The sequence below is a fragment of the Hemicordylus capensis genome, chromosome 2, assembly GCF_027244095.1.
Source record: "Hemicordylus capensis ecotype Gifberg chromosome 2, rHemCap1.1.pri, whole genome shotgun sequence".
NCBI classification, from domain to species: Eukaryota; Metazoa; Chordata; class Lepidosauria; order Squamata; family Cordylidae; genus Hemicordylus; species Hemicordylus capensis.
Window position 1 is genome coordinate 235,837,908 of NC_069658.1, and position 24,731 is coordinate 235,862,638.

The 24,731-nt window shown below is 48.9% G+C and overlaps 1 protein-coding gene and 1 pseudogene across 1 annotated transcript; both read right to left on the reverse strand.

Moving 5' to 3' along the window:
- LOC128341975 (zinc finger protein 585A-like) overlaps positions 1 to 22,931 on the reverse strand; it is a 42,343-nt pseudogene extending 19,412 nt beyond the window's left edge.
- LOC128341964 (gastrula zinc finger protein XlCGF8.2DB-like) lies at positions 10,971 to 17,698 on the reverse strand. The gene is given in 3 exon segments (XM_053288689.1): positions 10,971 to 15,296; positions 15,299 to 16,204; positions 17,578 to 17,698. Coding segments are annotated over 2 exon segments (1,062 nt in total). The 5' UTR covers positions 16,107 to 16,204; positions 17,578 to 17,698; the 3' UTR covers positions 10,971 to 15,042.
- Positions 22,932 to 24,731: the final 1,800 nt, after the last annotated feature.

Here is a 24,731-nt window from a genome sequence, read left to right on the forward strand (position 1 = left end):
TTAGCCCTCTCTCGGAGATGTTGTCAGGGAGGGAATCGGTGTCTTTCTGCCTTCAAGCATGCAGCTGCTCTCCCCAGAGAAGCCCCATCCCCAAGGAGGAATCCGAGAGTGGTCACAGGGAGTGCCCCCATTCAAAGGCAACCCAGGGCGGGCCCTCTTTAGTCAAGGGGACAAGGCATGCTTGCGAACACAAGGCCAGTTCTCCTCCAGACCTTATTCCAGCCAGGAGGTGAGCTCAAGTGTAGGAATGGAATTTCTTCCTTCAGAGGGAAAGAAACCAGATCATTTTTAGAATTCCAGCAAACACATATCTGTAGAGTGTATCCCTCTCAGCCACAGACGACAACCCTGAGGAAAGCATGACTCTTAGACCACGCCAGGAGGCAGTCCCCAATTCTTGTGTTCGACACCACCCAACGTAGTGGCAAGAGGTTCCCTTTAAGGGCCGGGGAGGGTGTACTCACCCCTCCCGCCGCATTTCCCCCGCCGGCACGCTGTTGTTTTGAAGCCCCTTGGAGCGGCAGCGTTCCTCCCTGCCGCCCCGTTTCCCCTATCGGCCGGAAGTGGCCGGAAGTCGCGAGCACACTTGTGCCCGTCGTGCGCGCACATGGCCGATGGGGTACGCCCTCCCCCGCCCTTAAAGTGCTACCCCTGTCAGCGTTTTGGCGCCGAAACCGCCCCCAGCGCCGAAACGTTTCAGAGGCCTTCATAATGGCCTCTGAAACGTTTCAGGCACAAGCCTAGTTCACGAGGCAAGGGCTGAAGGGAGCTCACAGTATGGCCAGCTTGGAAGAGGAGCTGGTGGAGGTTTTGCCATTCGATTGAGGCTTTCAGGAATGTGGTCTTGTAGGCTCTGGTGGCAACCAAACACCTTTTTCTTCAAACAAGGAGAGTATCCAAGGAACACTGTCCAGCCACTGTCATCCCCAGAGTGCTTTGTTACAGACTGACAAGAGCAGCAATTTCTACTTTGATTCCAACCATCAGCCAAGGCCAAGAGGGAGGCTTACCCACAAAGGCCAGATGCCCAGAAATCTCCTCCAGGACTTCGCTGTGCAGAGCCCTTTGGCCTGGATCCAGCAGAGCAGCCTCCTCCTCGGAGAAACACACAGCCACCTCCTCAAAGCCCACAGACTCCTGAAAAGAGCAATACAACATGAAGGTTGGTCACGTGACCCAAGGCACTTAAGCTGGGGAGAGCTGAGGGGAGAGGCATGATCGATTTACCTTCCCCACCACAAGCGGAGTTGGGGTGGGGTGCCACCGTTCACATGCTCACTGGAGCGGCACTACTTTAGTTGCCTGAGATGGGACTGAAAGGAGGAAGTCCTCCCTCATCCCACAATGCCCTGCATGGGCAGTGGTAAGGCAGCCTGATTCAGTGCAGAAGGGCTCCTCTCCCTGGCCGCTCAGCAGTCAGGGCTCTATGGTCACCAGTCCTGGCGGCCCTTTTCAGACCCCCAATAGGACATACAACCGGGCAGTGAGGGAGGAAGTGTGCACGTGACCTCCTACCTCACTTTGAGCCGGGGTTTCCAAGGCGGGCTACCTGGAAGAGGAGCACCAGGATCGGGCGCCATCGCAGTGCTTCTCACCACCAGCCTTCCCCAGGCTAGCACTGCCTCACCCAGGAAGGGCTGGTCCTGAGAACCACCTTCCTGTATCTCCATCAGTCTTGCCAGAAAGGGGGAGGCTCAAGGTTCTCCTGGAGGACCCAACATTTCCTCTGTGGCTTTCAGAGTCAGAAGGAGCCCCTTTGACTGTGGGGTCCAGAGAGAGGCGAGGGCTGCTTCTCCCCCCACCCCATCAGGAATTCTTCCCCTACCTGATCTGGTGAGTGCACAGCAACAGTTTCCACTCCACCACCAAGAGGAGAAGGTCCAGGAGGAGTCACCAGCGTCATTTCACTGCCTAGAAGTGGGAAGAGAGTTTGGGCTTGAAGGGCATTTTCCATGGAAGTGGCAGCAGTGAAATCAGTCTGTCTTCCTGTCACTTCAGGGCTCCATGCAAAGCTTTGTGTTGGAGCTCTACTCAGGAGGCTCAAGAGAAGCATCTCCAACACAGAGACTCAAAGGGAACCCCTTAGCAGCCCTGGAGTTTCTCAAGAGAGAAGAGCCAAGTCGAAATGCACCCCATGCATCCTTACCAAAGCAAATGGCACAGCGGGAAATGACTGGCCTAGCAAGCATGAAGTTGCCGGTTTGAATCCCCGCTGGTATGTTTCCCAGATTATGGGAAACACCCCTATTGGGCAGCAGCGAGATAGGAAAATGCTGAAAGACATCATTTCGTACTGCACGGGAGGAGGCCATGGTCAACCCCTCCTGTATTCTACCAAAGACAACCACCGACTCAACATAACACTTGACTTTTATCCTTACCCAGTGCAATGGGTCCCCCGTCACTCTCCTGCACGATCCTTCTGAACAGAGCTGTCTCGCAATTTTGGGGCTCAGGGGCTGCTTGGGCTAACATCCCATCTGTCTGAAACAGGAGAAGGCGGAAGTGGGGGGGGTATTTTTAAAAAGGCATTTCCATGCCTCAGTTCCAATTCCAATACCCTTTGGGCAGCCATTTCAAAGAGCAGGCATCCCCGGGAACAACCTCTCCTAGTCGAGGCCTCACAGGACAGAAGGCCCTCTAGAAGACAGCAAAACAGCTTTGGAGAGAGAGGATATCCCCTGATGACTGACCTTTAAAAAGTGGAGATTCTCTGATGTTTAGCAGGAGTGAACGGACAGAGGAAGCTGCCTCAGAGCAAGGCATCCAATTGGACCACCTAGCACAGTATCATCTACACAGACCGACAGCAACTTCTCCAAGGTTCCAGGCAGGAATCTCTCTCAGTCCTATCTTGGAGATGCCAGGGAGGGAACCTGGAACCTTCTGCATGCAAGCCTGCAGATGCTCTTCCAATCCAGGCCCTGCCCTGTATCCTCCAGTGGCTCCTTCTGTTTCTTTTTTTAAAACTGTGAGCCATTCTGGGTCACAGAACCAACATCTTACATATTTATGTATCCCACTTGGAGCACTTTTGTTTAGAAGTGGGATACAAAGCAGGTCTTGTGGTAGCAAGCATGACCTGTCCTCTTAGCTAAGAAGGGTCTGCCTTGGTTGCTTATGAAAGGAATACTAGAAATGTGAGCACTGTAAGATATTCCCTGCAGGGGATGGGGCTGCTCTGGGAAAAGCAAGAAGGTTTCAAGTTCCCTCCCTGAATTCTCCAAAATAGGGCTGCGAAATTCCTGCCTGCAGTCTTGGAGAAGCTGCTGCCAAGCTGTGAAGACAATACTGAGCTAGACAAACCAATGGTCTATCTCAGTAGATGGCAGCTTCCTATGTTCCTATGGTAGCTGAATGATCCTGATAACAGAGTCACAGTCCTCTTGCAGCAGTCTCTGAATATGGGTATCCTAAGATCATCTCTTACCCAGAGGGCCCTAAGGTAACCCACGAGGAACCAGGTCATTTTCAGGCAAGTACGTAACAACCACTTGATTGGAATAGTAACCTAACACAGATACTAGAAGGAACTAGAAGAGGGAAGAATAGGAGGGGAGCTGGTCTTGTGGTAGCAAGCATGAATTGTCCCCTTGGCTAAGCTGGGTCCACTCTGGTTTGCATTTGAATGGGAGACTGCATGTGAGCACTGCCAGATATTCCCCTTAGGGAGGGGGCTGCTGTGGGAAGAGCATCTGCATCTTCTGCAAATAGGGCTGAGAGAGACTCCTGTTAAATAAAAACATAATCCAGCACACAACGTATAACTGAACCGTGAGCCTAGGGAGATCAGAGTTCAGATGATTTCTGCACAAAAGTGGGAAAGTGACAGAACTCGTGAGGACAGTGTCCCACACACTTCCAGCCCCTTGAAACGACCAGGATGAAATGCTCTCTCACCTGCTGCTCTTCCTGCCTCTTCTCCTCTGCCTGGCTCAGGAGGAAACCTTCTGCCACGGCCACCGCCTGCGAACTGGTCTCCGCTCCGCATTCTCTCACCCAGCTCTCCATCTCCGGGGGCAGGATGGCCAGGAACTGCTCCAGGATCACCAGGTCCAGCATCTTAGCTTTCGTGTGTCTCTCTGGCTCCAGCCACTGCTGGCAAAGGTGGTGGAGTCGGCTGCAGTTCTCTCGGGGCCCTTCAACTTCCTGGTAGACGAACCGTCTGAATCTCCTGACCTGGACATCTGAGCTGCTGCTGTCTCCTCCCAGGATCTTCTGCACAGTTCTTTCCCAGAATCCCTTATCATTACCAGACTGGGTGGCTGGAGGGCCTTTTTCTGTTCCCTTCCCTGATCCACTCTTTGCTGGGCTTGGCACATCCATGGTCTCTCTAAGCTCAGCTTAAGCTCCCATCACATCCAAAAGCTCTTCTTCCTCTAATGCTACTTTGCTGCCGAGGGCAGGAAGAATGTGATAAATCCACCTCTTAGTCACACAACCCCAAGGTAAATTTGCTGGTGGCACTGAAAGTTATTGTAGTTTCCAGACAAGCATATCATTCACTTTCAAAGTCCAGCTTCTCCCTGAGAAAATGGCGAAGAAGAAAAAAAACATGAAGAATCAGAGAGCATCAAAGACAAACACCGTTTCATCTAATTCCTATTCAGGAACAGTCCCTCCTAATTTTTAAGTCCCCTCCCCCCTTCAGTTAGGCTGGAGGAAGGGTTCTGTATCATTCAAAATCTTCCACAGTTTAGTGTTTGGTTCATACAACTGAGCCACACATGGAGAAATTATTTATTTATTTAAGATACCTATACCTTGCCCCTCCAGTACCCTACTGCTGGGGGCAGCTCACAACAATAATAGATAGAATATACAATCAAAGTTATAAAACTAACCAAACTGAGTAAAGAAGTTAAAGGTCAGGTTAAAAACCACAATCAGGATTCAGATTCAAATTAAAAGCTATTTTAAAGCTAGAAACTGAAACATATAAGAACTAATGAACATACCAGATAGAACCAAAGATGGAGCATTAAAAAGCCTCCTTAAAAACATGTGTCTTTAGTTGTTTTTTTAAAAACACTGAGGGAGAGAGCATGGTGAAGCTCTTCAGGGAGGGTGTTCCAAGGCTGAGGGGCCACAACCAAAAAGGCCCTGTCTCTAGTACCTGCCAACCGGATCTCTGTTAGTGGCGGGGCCATGAGCAGGGCCTCAGACAATGAACGGAGGGCCCTGGCACATTCATAGGGCCGACAGGTATCCCTGCCCCAAGTCGTGTAGAGCTTTAAGGGTCAAAACCAGCACCTTCAATTGAGCCCAGAAACAGACGATTAACCAATGAAACTGCCGCAGGATGGGTGAAGCTGCTGCAGGATTGGTCTCCCAATTTTGAATACTCGGTGTTCCTTTCTCCATCATTTTACTGTCAAGAGCCTTTCTGTGCAATCTCCCTATTCATGCTTGCTGGGCTGCAGGATCCCCCTATTTATGGATTTCAAACAGTGTCTTATCCTGAGTGAGATGACTGGTCCATCGCGCCCAGCAGTATGGATTCCTAGTGGTGTTCAGGGGCAATGGAAGGGTTTCTAAGATCAGTACACTGCAGACTTTTGAATCACTACTTCTCCGCACCAATTACCACCACCCCTCATATTTTCCAGTGTCCAATAGGGGGACAGCTTAGCCCACCCAACAGGATTCCAGGGGAAGAACTTTCACCCTCAAGACTAGGCTAACTTCTACTCTTTCAGATTCTGGGTGCATCCAGCTCAATCTTCTCTGGTGGGGCTCCTCCAGGGGTCATTAGGGGCAATAGGAAGCTGCCTTATACTGAGTTTGACCCTTGAGCGATCTAGCTCAGTATTGTCTACACTGGCTGGCAGTGGCGTCTCCAAGGCTCCAGGCAGGAGTCTTTCCCAGCCCTGCCTGGAGAGACCTGAGACCTTCTGTCTGCAAGCAGATGCTTAACCACTGAGCTACGGCCCCAGTTTTCTCAGCTCTTCTTGCCACCAGCAGAAAGATCTCTCTGACCTGATCCCAGAGGGAAGCCTGGCTAGAGAGCTCCTTCTACGGAGCCACCCTCTCGGTCCAGCTCGTGATGAACCGCCTTTCCCAGGCCTGCTGAGACATGGAGAGGCTGCCAGCCAGGGCTTGTGCGATGTAGGAGCTCTGCAGACTGCCACTGCCACTGAGCGGCAGCGCCTCCAGTTGATGGGCCTCTCTCCTCCTGAGACTTCCCCAAGCCTCCTCCCCGGCCTGCCTGCCTGGCCTTGCTTTCCCTGCCTGGTCCCGGGGGCGGGGCGGGCTCCCTTGCACCCCAGAGCCTCACTTTGCACTCACCAGATTCTTCACACAAACAGGGCAGGCGGCTGCTGCTGCATGCAGGAAAAGCAATCAAGACGGGACACGAACAGTCTGTGCATTGTGCATGCTGGCATTGACCCCGCCCCTCGCCTTCTCGGGTGGCTCTCTAGGAAGCGCGACTCCCTTCCCTTGCCCAGCGGTCCTCCACGTAGAGGGGAGGGGCCACTGAAGGGGGATCTCAAGCAGCGGAGAGCGTGTGAGTCGGGGCGAGTTCCTCGGATGAGGAGAGGGGCTGCATGACGTCACTGCCCCCCTCCTCCTGGGCAAGGAGTCTCGGAAGTTGGGGGCGCCCGCAGCAACTTCTCTCCCCTTTCTCTCTTGGAGGATGCATGTGTGGGGCGCTGCGGGGGGGGGGGATGCAGCGCAGGCGACGGTCTGGCCTGGTCTCAGACAGGCCAGAGGAGGAGGCGTCTGAATAGGTCTATGGTTTTTCTGCTGGATTGATCCTTTGCGGGAGAACAACTTCATCGTTGTCGCTAAACGTTTTTCTATTTCCTGAGCAGGAACAGGACTTCTCTCTGGTGTCGATGGTGGCTTGTGCTGTGCCTGAAGCTCTTTCCACACTCTAGGCACGTGTCTGGTTTCTCCCCAGTCTATGGATTCTGGGATGGAAAGCGGAAGGAGATGTAATGCTTTGCAGGGCTTTTATTCTGGTAATATGGCGTGAGAGAAAACTCTTCTCCATACCAAAAGAATGCCCAGCAATTGTATGGGCAGCGGAGAAACTCCAACCATCTGTCTGGGGACAAGAACTGACTGTGTGATAACTCACCACAAAGCACTGAAATGTTGCAGTCCATGACAAATGGGTAAAGACCTTTTTGTTAACCCAGGCTTTTTAAATTCTAGTTTTCAGATTTGATCTGATTTTTAACTAATTTTATAATGAGTTTTTAAAGCTGTTTTATATTGTAAGAAGAACAGCCCTGCTGGATCAGGCCCAAGGCCCATCTAGTCCAGCATCCTGTTTCGTACAGTGGCCCACCAGATGCTGCTGGAAGCCTACAGGCAGGAGTTGAGGGCCTGCCCCCTCTCCTGCTGTTACTCCCCAGCAACTGGTACTCAGAGGCATCCTGCCTCTGAGGCTGGAGGTGGCCTATAGCCCTCCAGGCAAAAGGGCTCTGCACAGGGAAGTCACCAAGGAGATTTCTGAGCATCTGGCCTTTCTGGGTAAGAACATAAGAACAGCCCTGCTGGATCAGGCCCAAGGCTCATCTAATCCTGTTTCACACAGTGGCCCACCAGATACCACTGGAAGCCCACAGGCAGGAGTTGAGGGCATGCCCTCTTTCCTGCTGTTACTCCCCTGCAACTGGTACTCAGAGGCATCCTGCCTCTGAGGCTGGAGATGGCTTATAGCCCTCCAACTAGTAGCCAATGATAGACCTCTCCTCCAAGAAGTTATCCAAACCCCTCTTATTGATTGATTGATTGTTGCATTTATATACCGCCTTTCGTTAAAAGACAACCCCAAGGCGGTTTACAAAAGTTAAAACATACAATAAAAGTATTAAGCTAAAAAATATAAAACAAACCAAATTTAAAAATCTATAAAATGCAAGCATAAAAACGATACAACAGGTGAAAACACATAGAAGCAGCAGTAAAAACAATTATGTAAAAGCCTGGATAAAAAGCCAAGTTTTAACAAGCTTTCTAAAAACCGTGATGGAGTCCAAGGAGCGAATGGCCACTGGGAGAGCATTCCAAAGTCTCTCTTAAAGCCATCCAGGTGGTTGGCTGTCACCACATCTTGTGGCAGAGAATTCCACAAGTTGATTATGCATTGTGTGAAAAAGTACTTCCATTTGTTGGTCCTAGATTTCCTGGCAATCAATTTCATGGGATGACCGCTGGTTCTAGTGTTATGTGAGAGGGAGAAGAATTTCTCTCTATCCACTTTCTCCACACCATGCATAATTTTATGTTCCTCTATCATGTCTCCCCACAGTCGTCTTTTTTCTTAACTAAAAAGCCCTAGGTGTTGTAGCCTTGTATTTTCCTCTATTTTATGATTGAATGCGCTGTGTGTGTTTATTGTATGTTTTAATCCTCTGTTGTGATCCTCACAGAGAATAATTTGTTATGAGGCGGCTAACAAAGTTTATTGTTGTTATATAGTAACACCAATCTTCAGTGTTGGTCATGGATCTTGCAAGAGTTCATTTTTGTTATAGAACACATTTCAGAAAAACAGAATGTAATTGCTGATGCATTGTCAAGACAGTAAAGTGTGCCTTAGATTTTGACTCCTGGCACCCACAGAACCATGTGGTATTCTTTGGTAGAATACAGGAGGGGTTTGCCTCTGCCTCCTCCCACTTTCAGTATTTTCCTATATCACTGCTGCCCACTATATTATTTGAATCGGCAGCTTTCTGCTTGTTAGTCAAGCATTTCCCCACTGCGCCACTTAAGGTGACCTCATCAAGACAATAAAAAAGAAAAAAAGTTTTAAGTTTTACTTAAATTCTATTTTAAAAGTATAATAGAGTTATTAATACTATTATTTATTGGTTTATTATACTAATAAACCAACACTACTTATTAAGGACCATTATTTCAGGATAGACCCACCATTCTGGTGAGAATGGTGTGGAGGAAACATCAGGAGATGTTCACAAGCAGAGTGGTTTGGAGAGTGAGGGAGTAGAGGTCATCATGGAAACCCTGTATGTTGGCAGGGGCAGTGATTCAGATGCTGACATATGGGGCAGTTGGGAGTTTGGTTGGGACGGAAGAAGGAGCTGCAAGCCAGAGCTCCTGGGAGAGACTGTGTTACTGGGGCTGCTCCCCGGGGAATTGGCAAAGACCCCTGACTGCGTTTTAGGCTTGTGTGGGAGAATTAGCACACCTAAAATAGATTAGTCCCATGTTTGAATAAATTTGTGCAAAGCTTTTGTTCCTGGAAAGAAACTGACAGAGAGTTTGAGGTTCAAATACAATGAGGTTTATTAAAGGGTTTTGGTGTATGTGTGTGTGGTTTACAGTAGAAAAAAGATTGATTAAAAGGCAATGCAATATTATTATTAAAATATAGAGATTGAATATAAAATGTCTGAGTAGGCAATTTAGCTCAATGTCCAAATTAAATAGACTCCAGGCTGGTTAGAAAAGGAAGGTTTTTTGGAAGGAGCAGGGATAGAGGGGAGCAAGGGTTACAGCAGTTCTTTATACCCCTCTCTGTCCAGTGGGGTGAATGGACTCTGGGAGCTCAGTTGTTCCCGAGGGACCTCTCTCCTCAGGAATGGGCCGGGAAGCTGGAGGCCAAAGCGGGGACCCGAATGCCTCCCGAGAGTGGGTAGCAAGGGTCAATCCAAAAGAGGCCTGATCGTGTGGGGCCAGTTTCTCGTAGGAGCCAGACATGCTGTGCAGACCAGGTCAGCAAGGAGGACCAATCTGGAGGGGTAAAGCAGGACTGGCACAAAAGCTGAGACACGGCCTGCCCTAACACCAGGAAGGAGCAGCCAGAGGAGACACATGGCTTCATGGTGCTTGGGCCAGTTATAGCCCACAACATGCCCTGGGGCACAAAGCTGATCACTCCTTGCTGAGGAGGGTGGCCTCCGGGGGTAACGAAGAGATCAGAGTTTTTAATGAGCACATCCCGCAGCCCCTACGGCCCGTTAGCTCTTAGGGGAGGCAGATGTGTCCACAGCTGCTTATCTGTAAAGTAGTCTGTGTGCCCTCCCTAACACATTGTTTGTGTCTTATGGAAAGAATAAACTTTTCCATCTTATGTAAATAACAAACTTGTTCTTATTTGTCTTTACACTTTAAGCTTTGTTTCTTTCAATGCACAGAACATTTGTCCTAACCCGCTCTCGCAAGGCTATTTAACCAAGGAGAGATTTTCACTGAGAGCAGGGCAACAAATGCTATCATACAGTGGCAGTGCAAACTTTGCCCACCGAACTTTTACCTCCATTGGTAAAACTTTTACCTCCATTGCTTTGCAGTGGCTCCACTCCTACCTCTCAGGCAGATTCCAGATAGTGTTCCTTGGAGACAGTTGCTCTACAAAATCTAAGTTCATGTATGGTGTTCCTCAGGAATCCGTATTGTCCCCAATGTTAACATCTACATGAAAGCGCTGGGAGAGATCATCATGAAATTTGATGCAGGGTATAATCAGTATGCTGATGATGACACCCAAATCCACTTCTCCATTTCAACATCATTGGACATAACTTCCCTAAATGCCTGCTGGAAGCAGTGATGGGCTGGATGAGGAATAACAAACTGAGACTGAACCCAGATTTGACGGAGGGACTTATTTTGCGGGATCGGAACTCAGAAGACAATTTTGATCTGCCTATTCTGGATGGGGTCATACATCCCCAAAAGGAACAGGTACACAGTCTGGGGGTGCTTCATTTCTGGGGGTCAGGGGATATTTTCTATTTTTTTCTTTATTTTTAGGTACTTTCCCAATCGCAATTCCCATAACCCCGTTTCCCATTCATTTCAATGCCTTGTCAACTGAATTTGCCAACCACTGTGAATTCCAGGAACAGAACCTTAGCAGTTGGTGAAAGACAACAGTACTGTACATATACATATATATGAGTTTTTCAGAAGTTAACTCACTTCCATTACAGCAGACGCTAACAGGGTCTCAGAAGTAACAGCTTGTAAACAATAAGAATGAAAATTGATTCAAGGTGAAACCAACCTTCTTTATTTAGAAGTACATGGTGATAGTGATGTGTTTAGAAAACAAAAGCAAATCCATTTTACTTAGAAACCCCATTTCTAACCCCAGCCCAGCTCAGGGACATAATTTACATCACTGCCTTTACTGCAGCAAAATTGTATCTATGAAACTTGTTAACATAGTCAAGGTTCTCACTGTTTTTCACTGACAGTCAAGAAAACAGGATCTAACCAAATAAGGAATAATCACCCGATGAACAATGAATCATTCGCATGCATACTAGATACTTGGGCCATGTATACTGTGTCTAGGGTGTCAGCACCATTTAGATTGTTGGTATAAATGTAAGATGCACCTGTAACCAAACTGTATTCTGTTTGTGAGCATGAGCCTATTGATTACCTATTGCTATCTGCAGAGCAATAAAACCTCACTTAATAATTCCCGATCCTTGTGTCTGACTGAATGGTTAAGCGGCCCCAGGAACAAGCCCCATCCACATCAACAGGAAAGCCCCTAGCTGCTATCTACAAAGTGACAGTGGAGGCATGGTGACAGTGGTGGCCTTTAAGTGTACATTATTAGGTGTTTACCTCCCGTAAATTATTAGGTGCTTACTTCCTGTCCTGCCGCACCTGGAAGCTCTTGTCAGCAGGAAGAGGATCGGCTTCACCACCTAGGTGTCAGAGGCCATTTGTTGAGTGGTGGAGTTGATCCTCTGCCACAGTGGGTGCTGGATGCGGAGCCGCAGCTGGGAAGAGGTTTCCCGTGTTGCGGTACAGGAGGTAAGCACCTACTAATTTACACTTAATGGTGCCTCACGCCCCACCAGCGGGGCCCATACCAGCTGAGCTGCATGGTAGTCAGAATTCGGGAAGTAGAAAAAGGAAATCACTCCCAGGAGCTTCCTGAGTGCATTCTATCAAGGAGGGATCATAGAAGCAGAGATACAGCAGGCAAGAGGAGACTCTAACTATCTCTACTTCCACTGCTCCTAGGGGTCATTAGAGTTATTGGTGCAAAAGGCCGATGCCATCTGGAGCTGCAGCCCGCCCCACTTCTGATCTCAGCCACATGATGGGACAAAAAGAGATGGCAGGTGATGGTTCCACTCCAACATTCAGGAATGCAGCAGAGCCGGGAGTGAGAAAGTGGGGTTTACTGCCTAGGATTCGAAGATTCAGCTTGTTCCCAGGAATGGCTGCTGTTTCCTCACCAAGAGTTGAAATAGTCCCAAGAAGGTAGCCACAGAGCAGAAGCATAGCGCATAAAACTCAACTATATATGCCTTTTGGCATCAATCCAGAGAAGTTACTAATCACTAGACTATGTTGCTAACCACCAGAGTATGAAGCTCTTCTCATGATCCTTGAGAAGGGCTTCTGTTGGGTCTGCAGTCCTCGCAGAGGGTCAAAAGGCAGCACCGGATTGGCCACCCACACGGCTGCTGACTCTGTCACGGAGACAGAAAAGGCTGCAGGGATTGGGGGCCGTGTGGCCCCTGGAGGTCCCAAGATGTAGCATACAAGTGTGTGGGACATCCTGGAGAAACCCCCAAGCCCAGGAAGCTGGCTGCAGCCTCCCAGTCAGTGGTCTACTCATGTGTCGCCACACACCACAGCGCAACATAAAGAAATGAAGTTAACGGAGCACTTGCTCTGTTAAATGAGGTGTTTCTACACAGGCTAGCCGCTTTGGGAGGACAGGACTCACCCACAGTCCCAGGGGTTCCCACGATCAATGGAAAGTGGGCTAAGCTCCCTTAACCCACTTTCCATCGAACATGGGAATAGCCTCTATGTTTCCATCATCTAGTGATTAGCAGCTAGGCTCCCTGGACTGCCAGCTGGCCCCACACTAATAATAGTTGAGTCAACTTGAACTTACAAAGCTGACTGGAGTTTTAATCTTTAACTTTTAGGGCCAGCAGTTAATGAAAGAAAATGGGAAACTGGTAGTTGAAATTCCCTGCCACCAAGCCCTCTAAACTTTCAGAGGTCGGAACACTGGACTAGAGTGCTTTAGTCTAGGGTTTCTTTTGAATGGGTTATTAGGCAAATACAAACAAAAACCTGCTCCCCAAGCGCTTGCCTGCACCTGGAGCTACTGGTAGCTGAGCTGAACTCTTAGAGACGCTGTGCACTAGTGGGATTCCACCTCCCCTTCTTCTGAGTTCATAACCAACTCTGGGAGGCTTGTAAGAAGAAAGGAACAAAAACAACACAGTTTATTCTATACTACAGACTGCTGCACTTTGGTTGGTTACAACAGTGTTCCAAAACACCCAGATCTTTCTTAAACGGCACACATTGAAATCTTAGTTACTCAGTTACAAAGAACAGGTATTTAAGAATGCAAAGCACACACAGAAAGCAAAATAACTCCTGACTCAAGGTCTTTCTAAGCATACTTTTCCCTATGCTAGATTCCAAAGCCCATTCTCTTTTGAAAACTCACCAAAGATCCTGATGAGATCAAACCTCCTGCAATACTGTCATTCAAGGATCTGCAGAGTCACCATGCTGGATTTCCTGCACCTCCTCACTCTCCTCTCCTACTTTCTCCTTCTTCTTCCCAGCATCAGCCCTCATGTCCCACCCACCTAGTGGATTGATTGGTCAGCCCTGGGGGTCGCCAGCCTGTCAGTCAAGGCCAGGGGTTCACTTCCTGTTAGCTCTATTGGGGTTGGGGAGCCTGGTCGCTACAAGCATTCTCAAGGATCAAATGGTTAAGCATACAGAAGAACAGGCCCTGCTGAGGGAGACCTAGCATAGCTTCTGCAAAGGTAAATCTTGCCTCACCAAACTTTGCAAAGTTCTTTCAGAGTGTCAACAGGTGATAAAGGTGATCCAGTTGACACAGTATACCTGGACTTGCAAAAAGCTTTCGACAAAAGTTCCTCATCAAAGACTCTTGAGAAAATTTAGCAGTCATGGGATAAGAGGATAGGTTCATGTGTGGATCGGTAACTAGTTCAAAAACAGGAAACAGAGGGTAGAAATAAATGGACAGTTCTTTAAATAAAAGGATCTTATCCCAGGGATCTATAGACCAAATCTGGAGGAAGTGGGAGAAGACGTTGGAGCAAAAGGACAGATGAGCATGGAGACCAAAAGGGAATCTCAGTTTGTCTTTTAGGTTCCCTAGAGTAAGGGAGGGTTTGGATCTGTCATACCCTTGAAAACTACAGATTTCAGGAGAAATGTTGTCATGCATTTGAAGAAATACAGTGTCCATGTCTAGGATTTGAACAGGGACATTTGGCTGTATTCTTGCTCATCTGCCCAAGGGAAAAATATGCAAATACTTGCACATAGACATCCCAATGCTTCACCCTAAGAAGAAAAGCGAACGAGAACCCAAACTCCCTCTATAGGATCATACCCAACCCCCCATCCTCAGTCAAGGAGACTGCCTCAACCAAAGACCTGAGAAATCCCAAGAGGCTGCTGCGGGGAGGTAGGGTGGGACATGTGAATGCACACTAGGCCACTTGAAGAACTACAGTTATAGGTAGGAAGCCTGCGCTCCTCCTTTGTGGTCTCTGTGCATCACACTTGGGACCATCGCAAGCTTTCCTTACCTGGAAGGAGGGAACAGCCTACTGGGAAACAGTCCAGAGAACTGAAGCACCATATGCTGCCCATGACAGGGAATGGATATCCAAGGCAAAGTGGGAGGTCTAGACCAGGTCGCCGCCCTGCAGATTTCATCTAGAAGAATGGCTCTCCAGAAAGCCTTGGAAGTCAGTGTGGTAAGCCAAAGTGATGGTTCCAGACACCCAAACAGAGAGTCTCTGAGTCGAGACAGGCATTCCCTTGAAGGAACCCGCATAGCAAACCAACAGCCAATTAGATTTTCTAAAAGGCTTCGTCCTATCCACATAAAAGGCCAGTGCTTCGTCCTCATCCAGAGAATGGTATGCTCTGTCTCTTTCTGAGACGGGGTCAGGAAAGAAGACTGGCAGGTGCAGTTCCTGAGCCACGTGGAAGTCTGTCACCACTTTGGGAAGAAAGACAAAGTCAGGTCTTAGTACTCACCCGTCTCTGTGGAAAGTCAACTAAGGTGAATATTCACCTTTGACTATTATCCCAAATGTGAACTCGGTGATGTTTAGAAAGCTGTGACTTGTGACTGAACCACTTTCCACACTCTGAGCAGGTATGTAGTTTTTTTCCTATGTGGACTCGCTGATGGACAGTAAGCTTGACACCTTGAATAAAGCTCTTTGAACATTCTGAGCATTTAAAAGGCTTCTCTCCTGCGTGGATTGTTTGGTGGACAGTAAGTCCTGACATATCATTGAAGCTCTTTCCACACTCTGAGTAGAGTGTGGTTTCTCTCCTGTGTGGACTCTTTGATGGGAAATAAGATCAGGATAGCGGGTAAACCTCGTTCCACACTCTGAACAGGTAAAGGGTTTCTCTCCTGCGTGGATTGTTTGATGGGAAGTAAGATTTCCCTTCTGCCTGAAGCTCTTTCCACACTCTGAGCAGGTATGTGGTTTCTCTCCTGTGTGGACTCTTTGATGGACAATAAGTCCTGACTTATCCTTGAAGCTCTTTCCACACTCTGAGCAGTTATAGGGTTTCTCTCCTGTGTGGACTCTTTGATGGACAGTAAGGCCTGACTTATTAATGAAGCTCTTTCCACACTCTGAGCAGGTATAGGGTTTCTCTCCTGTGTGGACTCTTTGATGAGAAGTAAGTCCTGACTTAGTATTGAAGCTCTTTCCACACTCTGAGCAGGTATGCGGTTTCTCTCCTGTGTGAACACTTTGATGGGAAGTAAGCGTTGACTTCCAAGTGAAGCTCTTTCCACACTCTGAGCAGGTATGCGGTTTCTCTCCTGTGTGGATTCTTTGATGGACAGTAAGTCCTGACTTATCATTGAAACTCTTTCCACACTCTGAGCAGTAATATGGCTTCTCTCCTGTGTGGATTCTTTGATGGGAAGTTAGTATATCCTTACGACTGAAGTTCTTGCCACACTCTGAGCAAGTATAGCGTTTCTCTCCTGTGCAGATTCTTGGATGTCTGCTTAGATGTGGCTGACTAGTCAAGGTTTCTACATCCTGAGGGATCTTATTCCTTCGGCTTCCCTTGTGGCATTCTCCTGGGATTGGGATGGAATGCATGTCTGGCCCTTCAGAAGGACTAGTCTGCCTCCTCTTCTGGCTCCTTTCGGTTCTCCTTCTCGCTCCATCGGCAGGTTTCTCTCCTGCCCTCCAATCACCTGCAGCAATAAAAAGAGGAACTTGGTGAAGGAGCAACAGAGTCTCATCTCAAGGAGCAAGCCCAGCTGACTGCTGTGAGGAGACAACCATGTCAAACAGGCAGTGGAAAGGCAGTTCCTGCAAGAAGAAAACGGCCTCCATTGCATGGGTGAGCAAACTGGGCCCTCCAGCTGTTGCTGAACTACAACTCCCATCACCCCCAGCCACTATTTATCCTGTCTGGGGAAGATGGGAGTTTTAGTTCCAGAGCAGCTGGAAGGCCCACTTTGCGCACCCCTTTCTAGTGAGTGGTCTCAACTGGCAGCCACTTGCTCCACGAGATGCATTTTCCACCGTTTGGACACCCTTCTTTGCATGGCTGAAACCTTCTCCCACCCCGTGGATAGAATCACTCCAGCTATCCGTTGACTGTCTCCCCCTGTCAGATCTATCTATTTATCTACATATCTTTCTTTTCTCTCTCTCTCTCTTTCTTTCTTTCTCTCTTTCTTTCTTTCAATGCTTTTATTAGTATTATACGTAGAAACAGAAAGGTTACATCTCTGAGAATCCAACAAAACCACACAAGTTTACATACAACGTCTTATCCATCAAAACCAAAACATCAGGAAAATACAATAGTATTAGTTGAATCTAGAAAGTCCTTAACTAGGCATAAGGCATCAGTAGCTATCAATAAAGAATCTTGAACCCCTCAAGGGAAAACTAAAAAAGAAAAAGTCTGCCCCAGCATGACTGATCATCCTACTGTCAGGCAGTCTAAAGAGGAGAGAACCAACCCAACTATGACATATAAAATAGAAATAATACGAGTAATTCGAACGCAGAGCAAGACATCCCCAATGCTCTGTGGTTTGAGCCCCACAAGCTAAAAACATGGTGTTAAGTATTAATGATTAGTTTCTGTATTCTATAGGAGAGAGAGTATAAGTTCCCTTGCTCTAATTTTGTCCTGCATCTGATTTGAGACCTGTATAAATAAATAAATAAATAAATAAATAAATAAAGAAAGAAAGAAAGAAAGAAAGATGAAAAAGAAAACGTTCTTTGAAAACTTTCATTAAGTGGGTTAACAGAGTCTTATAATGTGTATATTTAATAAAATATGTTTTGTTATGTATTATTCTCCAACACTAACTAAAAAGGAAATTTCTAAAAAAAACCTTGAATCTTCTAGTCTTTTCTGTCCCAGCTGTATTAAATGAGAGATATAGTATATCATCTTATATATTAAGCTGATGGACTGAGAAAATCTAAAATGATCAAAGGACATCCATGATTCTAGCCAAACCACAAATGAATTCAGAAAATTTTAAAATTCCTTCTTCTATCAGAACAGATAACCAGTTTACAACAGTACCCTCTCTCTCACCCGGCAGATAGAATCACTTCAGCTATTCCTTGGCCATCTACCCTGTCAGATCTTTCCAGTGGGTGACATTCAGCACGAGGAAAAGCTCTGCCGGGGAGAACAAGCCGGAGGACCTGCTGGAGAAAGAGGCCCACCACACAGCCAAGCAACTCCCTGTTGATCCCTCTCCTTCCTCCACAAATGCACCCTCCCTTTCATAGGGACATAGGAAGCTGCCTTATACTGAGTCAGGCCATAGGTCCATCTAGCTCAGTATTGTCTACACAGACTGGCAGCAGCTTCTCCAGGGTTGCAGGCAGGACTCTCTCTTAGCCCTCTCTCGGAGATGCTGCCAGGGAGGGAATCTGTGTCTTTCTGCCTGCAAGCATGAGGGGCTCTCCCCAGAGAAGCCCCAACCCCAAAGGGGAGCCCGACAGTGCTCACAGATGGTGCCCCCATTCAGAGGCAACCCAGGGCAGACCCTCTTTAGTCCAGGGGAGAAGGCATGCTTGCGAAAACAGGACCAGTTCTCCTCCAGACCTTATTCTAGCCAGGAGGTGAGCTCAAGTGTAGGAACGGAATTTCTTCCTTCAGAAGGAAAGAAACCAGGCCGTTTTTAGAATCCCAGCGATCACAGATCTGTAGGGTGTATCCCTCTCAGCCCCAGTGCAGACAAGGAAACCCCAACCCTGAGGAAAGCGCCCTCTTAGACCACGCCAGGAGACAATCTCCAATCCCCATGTCCGACACCACCCAGTGTAGTGGCAAGAGGTTCACGAGGCTGAAGGGAGCTCACAGTCTGGCCAGCTTGGAAGAGGAGCTTGTGCGGGTTTTGCCATTCGATTGAGGGTTTCAGGAATGTGGTCTTGTAGGCTCTGGTGGCAACCAAACACCTTTTTCATCAAATAAGAAGAAAATCCAAGGAACATTGTCCAGCCACTGTCATCCCCAGAGTGCTTTGCTACAGACTGACAAGAGCAGACATTTCTACGTTCATACAACCATCAGCCGAGGCAAGGAGGGAGGCTTACCCAGAAAGGCCAGATGCCCAGAAATCTCCTCCAGGACTTCCCTGTGCAGAGCCCTTTGGCCTGGATCCAGCAGAGCCGCCTCCTCCTCGGAGAAACACACAGCCACCTCGTCCAAGCTCACAGACTCCTGAAAAGAGCAATACAACATGAAGGTTGGACACGTGACCCATGGCACTGAAGCTGGGGAGAGCTGAGGGGGGAGGCAGGGTCGACTTACCTGCTTTAGTTGCCTGAGATGGGATTGAAAGGAAGAAGTCCTCCCTCATCCCACAATGCCCTGTGTGGGCAGTCCAAAGGAAGCCTGCTACAGTGCAGAAGGGCTACTCTCCCTGGCTGCTCAACAGTCAGAGCTCTATGGTCACCACTCCCGGCGGCCATTTTTAGAGCCCCAATAGGACATACAACCGGGCATTGAGGGAAGAAGTGTGCACGTGACCTCCTACCTCACTCTGAGCCGGGGTTTCCAAGGTGGGCTACCTGGAAGAGGAGCACCGGGATCGGGAGCCATCGCAGTGCTTCTCACCACCAGCCTTTCCCGGGCTAGCACTGCCTCACCCAGGAATGGCTGGTCCTGAGAACCACCTCACTGTATCTCCATCAGTCTTGCCAGAAAGGGGAGGCTCAAGGTTCTCCTGGAGGACCCAACATTTCCTCTGTGGCTTTCAGAGTCAGAAGTGAGCCCCTTTGACTGAGGCTCACTGGGGTCCAGAGAGAGGCGAGGGCTGCTTTTCTCCCCATCCCCACCAGGGATTCATCTCCTACCTGATCCGGTGAGTGCACAGCCACAGTTTCCACTCCACCACCAAGAGGAGAAGGTCCAGGAGGAGTCGCCAGCATCATTTCACTGCCTGGAAGCGGGAAGAGAGTTTGGGCTTGAAGGGCATTTTCCATGGAAGTGGCAGCAGTGAAATCAGTCTGTCTTCCTGTCACTTCAGGGCTTCATGCAAAGCTTTGTGTTGGAGCTCTACTCAGCAGGCTCAAGAGAAGCATCTCCAACACACAGGCTCAAGGGGAACCCCTTAGCAGCCCTCGAGTTTCTCAAGAGAGAAGAGCCAAGTCGAAAGACACCCCATGCATCCTTACCCAAGCCAAAAGCGCAGCAGGAAATAACTGGCCTAGCAAGGATGAAGTTGCCGGTTCGAATCCCCGCTGGTCTGTTTCCCAGACTATGGGCAACACCTCTATTGGCCAGCAGCAAGATAGGAAGATGCTGAAAGACATCATCTCGTACTGTGTGGGAGGAGGCCATAGTCAACCCTTCCTGTATTCTACCAAAGACAACCACAGGGCTGTCAGGAGTCGACACTGATTCATCAGCACACTTTACCTTTATCCTTACCCAGCGCAATGGGGCCTCCATCACTCTCCTGCACGATCCCTCTTAACAGAGCCGTCTCGCAATCTTGGAGCTCAGGGGCTGCTTGGGCTAACACCCCATCTGTCTGAAACAGGAGAAGGCCGCAGTGGGGGGTATTTTTAAAAAGGCATTTCCATTCCTCAGTTCCTATTCCAATACCCTCTGGCAAGGCATTTCAAAGAGCAGGCATCCCCGGGAACAACCTCTCCTAGTCAAGGCCTCACAGATCAGAAGGCCCTCTAGAAGGCAGCAGAAGAGCTTTGGAGAGAGAAGATAACCCATGATGACTGAGCGCGCCTTTAAAAAGTGGTGATTCTCTGATATTTAGCAGGAGGGAACAGACAGAGGAACAGAGGAAGCTGCCTCATAGCGGGTCATCCGAATGGACCACCTAGCACAGTATCGTCTACACAGACCAGCAGCAACTTCTCCAAGGTTCCAGGCAGGAATCTCTCTCAGCCCTATCTTGGAGATGCCAAGGAGGGAACCTGGAAGCTTCTGCATGCAAGCCTGCAGATGCTCTTCCAATCCAGGCCCAGCACTGTATCCTCCAGTGGCTCCTTCTGTTTCTTTTTTTAAAGCTCTGAGCCATTCTGGGTCACAGAACCAACTTCTTACATATTTATGTATCCCACTTGGAGCACTTTTGTTTAGAAGTGGGATACAAAGCAGGTCTTGTGGTAGCAAGCATGACCTGTCCTCTTAGCTAAAAAGGGTCTGCCCTAGTTGCATAACAGAGGCATGTTCCTCTCGCAGCAGTCTCTGATTTTGGGTCTCCTAAGATAATCTCTTACCCAGAGGGCCCTAAGGTAACCCACAAGGAACCAGGTCGTTGGCAGGCAAGTACGTAACAACCACTTGGTTGGAATAGTAACTTAAGACTGATACTAGAAGGGACTAGAAGAGGGAAGAATGGGAGGGGAACTGGTCTTGTGGTAGCAAGCATGAATAATTCCCTTGGCTAAGCATGGTCCACCCAGACTGGCTTTTGAATGGGAGACTGCATGTGAGCACTGTCAGATATTCCCCTTAGGGAGCGGGCTGCTGAGGGAAGAGCATCTGCACCTTCTGCAGATAGGGCTGAGAGACTCCTGTTAAATAAAAACATTATCCAGCACACAACGTATAACTGAACCATGAGCCTGGGGAGATCAGAGTTCAGATAATTTCTGCATAAAACTCAGCAAGTGATAGAACTCGTGAGGACAGTATCCAACACACTTCCAGCCCCTTGAAACTACCAGGATGAAATGCTCTCTCACCTGCTGCTCTTCCTGCTGCTTCTCCTCTGCCTGGCTCAGGAGGAAACCTTCTGCCAGGGCCACCGCCTGGGAACTGGTCTCCGCTCCGCATTCTCTGACCCAGCTCTCCATCTCCGGGGGCACGATGGTCAGGAACTGCTCCAGGATCACCAGGTCCAGCATCTGAGCTTTCGTGTGTGTCTCTGGCTTCAGCCACTGATGGCAAAGTTGGTGGAGTTGGCTGCAAACCTCTCGGGGGCCCTCGGTCTCCTGGTAACGGAACTGCCTGAATCTCCTGTGCTGGACATCTGAGCTGGTGGTGTCCCCTCCCAGCATCTTCTGCACTGTACTTTCCCAGAATGCCTTATCATTGCCAGACTGGGTGGCTGGAGGGCCTTTTTCTGTTCCCTTCCCTGATCCACTCTTTGCTGGGCTTGGCACATCCATGGTCTCTCTAAGCTCAGCTTAAGCTCCCAAGACATCAAAAAGCTCTTCTTCCTCTAATGCTACTTTGCTTCTCAGGGCAAGAAGAATGTGATAAATCCACCTCTTAGTCACACAAGGCCAAGGCAAGTTTGCTGGTGGCACTGAAAGTTATTGTTGTTTCCAGACAGGCATATAATTCACTTTCAAAGTCCAGCTTTTCCCTGAGAAAATGGGGAAGAAGAAAAAAACATGAAGAATCAGAGAGCATCAAAGACCAACACAATTTCATCTAACTCCTATTCAGCAACAGTCCCTCCTAATTTTTAAGTTTCCCCCCCTTCAGTTAGGCTGGAGGAAGGGTTCTGTATCATTCAAAATCTTCCTCAGTTTAGTGTTTGGTTCATACAACTGAGCCACACATGGAGAAATTATTTATTTATTTAACATTTCTATACCCCGCCCCTCCAGTACACTACTGCTGGGGGCAGCTCACAACAATAATAGATAGAATATACAATCAAAGTAATAAAACTAACCAAATTGAGTAAAGAAGTTAAAAGTCAGGTTAAAAAACACAATCAGAATTAAGATTCAAATTAAACGCTATTTTAAAAGCTAATAACTGAAAAGTAGAAAAACTAATGAACATACCAGATAGAACCAAAGATGGAGCATTAAAAAGCCTCCTTAAAAACATGTCTTTAGTTGTTGTTTTTAAAAAACAGCACTGTTGGAGGGAGCATGGCAAACCTCTTCAGGGAGGGTGTTCCAAGGCTGAGGGGCCACAACCAAAAAGGCCCTGTCTCTAGTACCTGCCAACCGGATCTCTGTTAGTGGCGGGGCCATGAGCAGGGCCTCAGACAATGAACGGAGGGCCCTGGCACATTCATAGGGCCGACAGGTACCCCTGCCCCAAGTCGTGTAGAGCTTTAAGGGTCAAAACCAGCACCTTCAATTGAGCCCAGAAGCAGAGCAGTAACCAATGAAACTGCCGCAGGATGGGTGAAGCTGCTGCAGGATTGGTCTCCCAATCTTGAACACTCAGTGTCCCTTTCTCCATCATTTAATATCAAGAGCCTTTCTGTGCAATCTCCTTATTCATGCTTGCTGGGATGCAGGATCCCCCTATTTATGGATTACAAACAGTGTCTTATCCTGAGTGAGATGACTTGTCCATCACGCCCAGCAGTATGGATTCCTAGTGGTGGTCAGGGGCAATCGAAGGGTTTCTAAGATCAGAACATGGCAGACTTTTGTATCACTATTTCTCAGCACCAATTACCACCACCCCCCTCATATTTTCCAGAGCCCAATAGGGGGACAGCTTAGCCCACCCACCAGAATTCCAGGGGAAGACCTTTCAGCCTCAAGACTAGGTTAACTGCTACTCTTTCAGATCCTGGGTGAATCCAGCTCAATCTTCTCTTGTGGGGCTCCTCCAGGGGTCATTAGGGGCAATAGGAAGCTGCCTTATACTGAGTTTGACCCTTGATGTATCTAGCTCAGTATTGTCTACACTGGCTGGCAGTGGCGTCTCCAAGGCTTCAGGCAGGAGCCTTTCCCAGCCCTGCTTGGAGAGACCTGAGACCTTCTGTCTGCAAGCAGATGCTTAACCACTGAGCTATGGCCCCAGTTTTCTCAGCTCTTCTTGCCACCAGGAGAAAGATCTCTCTGACCTGATCCCAGAGGGAAGCCTGGCTAGGGAGCTCCTTCTACGGAGCCACCCTCTCGGTCCAGCTCGTGTTGAACCGCCTTTCCCAGGCCTGCTGAGACATGGAGAGGCTGCCAGCCAGGGCTTGTACCTGGCAGCTTCTTCTGCATGCGATGTAGGAGCTCTGCAGACTGACACTGCCATTGAGCGGCAGCGCCTCCAGTTGATGGGCCTCTCTCCTCCTGAGACTTCCCCAAGCCTCCTCCCCGGCCTGCCTGGCCTTGCTTTCCCTGCCTGGTCCCGGGGGCGGGGAGGGCTCCCTTGCACCCCAGAGCCTCACTTTGCACTCACCAGATTCTTCACACAAACAGGGCTGACGGCTGCTGCTGCTGCTGCATGCAGGACAAGCAAGACGGAACACCAAGTGCATGCAGACATGCAGTGACCCCGCCCCGCGTCTTCTCGGGTGGCTCTCTAGGAAGCGCGACTCCCTTCCCTTGCCCAGCGGTCCTCCAGGCAGAGGGGAGGGGCCACGGAAGGGGGATTTCTGGCAGGGTGGAGCGCGTGAGTCGGGGCGAGTTCCTCGGATGAGGAGAGGGGCTGCGTGACGTCACCGCCCGCCACTGCCTCCCCCTCCTCCCAGGCAAGGAGCCTCGCAGGTTGGGGGCGCCCGCAGCAACTTCTCTCCCGTTTCTCCCTTGGAGGATGCTTTCTTTATATATCTAAGTGATCAGCAGAACCAGGTTGCTTTCAAGAATGGATTTTACAATTGTGTACGAGCGCAGCAGGTTCATTCATTTCTCCCTTCTCTCCCCCCCCCCCACACTCTGTTTGTCACCCCCTCCCCCCAACATACTCCACTTCAGCTCTTCACACTTGGGTGGGTGGGTGCTGGGGTGGAGGTGAGAAAGTAAGAGAGCTAGCAACAGGCTTTCCTTAAAGTTCCAGAAGAGGAGGAGGACGACAGGTAATTTTTGAAGCCAACTTCATCACTTTCAGCACCAGTCTACTGAATGTGACCTAAACATACGGGCATCCCTTTTGGTGTGCATGGGATGGCTTGCACTCATTCCAAGGCTTTGGCCTAATCTTTCTCAGAACACAGCTGTCCCCACCACAGCAAACAGATTTTGAAATTCCAAATGCTCAAAAGAGGTTTTCAGAGGTGGTGCTAAAATGATGGTATTCATGTCCAGGGTCAGAAGATGACCAGAGGCCCACCGCCTATGGCTCTGGGGAGCCAGGACCCCACCCCACAAAGTGAACGGCCAGCAAGTTCCACTGCTCCCCACCCATAAGTTCCTTCGCATCTCCCTGACCTTCTATTGCCTTCTATTGCTACTGTGGGGCCAGCTGGCAGTCCAGGGAGCCTAGACAATGGAAACATAAAGGATATTTCCACGATCGATGGAATTTCCCTCAATCGTGGGGACCCCTGGGCTTGCGGGCAAGCCTGGTGCTCCCAATGA